The sequence below is a fragment of the Montipora foliosa genome, chromosome 10 (genome assembly GCF_036669935.1).
Source record: "Montipora foliosa isolate CH-2021 chromosome 10, ASM3666993v2, whole genome shotgun sequence".
Classification (NCBI taxonomy): domain Eukaryota; kingdom Metazoa; phylum Cnidaria; class Anthozoa; order Scleractinia; family Acroporidae; genus Montipora; species Montipora foliosa.
In genome coordinates, this window is record NC_090878.1 from 11,085,311 (window position 1) to 11,087,810 (window position 2,500).

At 38.4% G+C, this 2,500-nt stretch overlaps 1 protein-coding gene across 4 annotated transcripts in view; it reads left to right on the forward strand.

The window, feature by feature from the left end:
- The window catches only part of LOC137973245 (receptor-type tyrosine-protein phosphatase S-like), a 27,815-nt gene extending 25,842 nt beyond the window's left edge, over positions 1-1,973 (forward strand). For all 4 annotated transcript variants that reach the window (XM_068820021.1, XM_068820018.1, XM_068820017.1 and 1 more), the window contains 2 exons: positions 186-336; positions 843-1,973. In XM_068820021.1, coding sequence (XP_068676122.1) covers positions 186-336; positions 843-1,006 — 315 coding nt within the window. In that variant the 3' untranslated portion in view covers positions 1,007-1,973. The remainder of the gene's footprint in view (positions 1-185; positions 337-842) is intronic.
- Positions 1,974-2,500: the final 527 nt, after the last annotated feature.

Below are 2,500 nucleotides of genomic sequence, written 5' to 3' on the forward strand. Positions count from 1 at the left end.
AATCAAAAGCTCCAACAGACTGCTTACAAAATTATAAAATTATTGTATATTTTGACAAAAAATAAATCTCCGACGAACTGAAAGGGGGGGCCGCGGCCCCCTCGGCCCCCCCCTAAATCCGCCCCTGGGTTATATAACTAAGCACATTTACATTTGTTTTAGCTTGTTTTGTCTTTTATTTGCAGGAGCAGAGAGAAAAGGAGTCTTTATTTTTCGATCCTTCAAGCCCCTTCTTTCAGTTTTTTCTGTATGTAAGCTCAGGTATCTTGGGCTTTTTCATTATCTGCGGTGGCCTGTATCAAGTAATCTACATCCATCGGACAAAAAAATCGAGGAGTGAGTTCCACTTTATCATTTCACATATATAGGAGCCATTTGCAATCACATAAGTCAATTTCTCAATTTTTCCAACAAACTCAAATGTTCTGTGAACGCAGTAAACAACGCTTTTTGTGTTTCCTTTACTCCACAAACACATCTTACAACGTTTCCCGTCGTTTCTGCTAAGACCAGAACTTGTATTTCCAAGTCAAGGCTACTACGTCGTCTTTTTGATTTGTAAGTAGGAAGAATTACCGGGGATCTAATCAGTTAAAGAAGGCCTCTGACCATATGTCGTTTTAACCCGCAACATTTGTTCTCTTTTTTTTAATTTCCAGTTCCAATCCTTAATGTTGGAATGCTCATCTTACTACTTTCCTCCCATATACGGCGCCACAAGCTCGAACCGTTCATTACCACCACTGTGTATATAAAGCTAGTTACTCGTGGATCAATTTTCTTTCAACAGCTTGCTTTGTCAAAATGTACTTACTATATAGAATTTCTGTTTTTATATGCAGGTGACCTCAAGATAGCCATGGAGAAATACTACATGTATCAAGAGCTCAGGAGCTTAGTTGATGAATTTTATCATTCTATCCGCCATAAGTACGAAGTGATGAAGAAAAAGCACAGGTTGCAGCTACTAAAGCTTGGTCGAAAAAACGGGAAGCATAATTGCTAATAGGCTCGATTACCATCCTTTGTTTCCCCTGGGGAAGGAACGAAGACCAGAGTCGAGATAGCGGAAATCGACCCTAAATTGTGAAACAACAGTTGTTGAGGAGGATTATGCAAGCTTCGATAAGACTTTTTCCGAGTGACACACAAATAAACTAGTTTTGCACGCTTCCTTTAGAGATAATCAGTGATGTCAACACATGTACACCGTCAGAGGTTTGCAGACGCATTTCGAGCGACGGAAAATGACTATGACTTTTTCTTCACTTGGCAACAAATTTTAAAATGTATGAGTAATTGTACCTGTAACCGTAAAGAGACTCAGCAATATGAATGTGTCAACCTACAAAAAGGCATCTTAACAGGGAAAACGTCTCACTTCCAATTAGGGTCTGCTCTTAGATGAAGAGTCTATTTTAACCACAAGCATTTGAGCGTGTCATTATTTTTTACTTTCATCAATTTTAGTCAAGCCTGTGAATTGATATGGACAGAACTAGTTTGGAAGTTACTGTCGGGGACAAAACGCAACTGAACTTTAGAAGTCTCCGATTACAACTCGCAGCTTTTAAGACAACTACAGCTATAACATACCGAAGTGAAATAAAATCTCTCTCAAACTCGCAAAGTGATGATGATGATGATGATGATGATGATGATGATGATGATGATAATAATAATAATAATAATTTCCTATTCCCACGCATATAAGCGCACTGCAGATAGAGGCACATATGGGCTTATATCCGAATATAGGCGCAAGCGCCTTTAAACCGTCAAAATTTGCGAGTTTTATACTTCTTTTATGATACATTTTTACTTACATAAATAATGATAGTCGTTGTTTTTGGTTTATTCGTCTGAGCTATTCTTTTATCACACAATCAGCTTAAATCGCCCTGAATCTTGGTCCTTTCACTCGATATAGGCATGGAACTTCAAGGCCATTATTTCTTTTAATTATTTTAGCGATGTCCTGGATAGTTTTTGAAAGATATTAAATTTGCATTTAATGTTTACAATATCGTTGATGTTTTGCACTATTAAAAAGGATTCGATGATGAGAATCGGGCGCGCTATGAAGCGAAATTTAATAGACCAATGCGCCTCTTAAACGTCAATTTACGTGCCTATAAAACTGCTAAAGTTGCATAAAATTCGCTTATAGGCGCTGCGCTTATGTGCGGGTAAATATATTTAGCTATAGGGTATCATAAATCAGTATAGTACTGCCGTGTCTGACTACTACTGTCTGAACGTAGTTTTCAGGTCCGTTCACACTAGATACAAGAACGTGGATACATAGGAAGGCGAAGGGATAAGGACATTCACACTTGTCTAGGGATTCAAGTAAACAGACGGCGAAAACGTCTGGTGAGACGAAATAAGCCCACGTAACGACCGAGAACACACTTCTAAAACAACATATTGAAAGATCTAGAGCTTACATTGGTTGTGCTCGATGTATGGGCTTCCGGGGAATTAAGCTAAAAATATC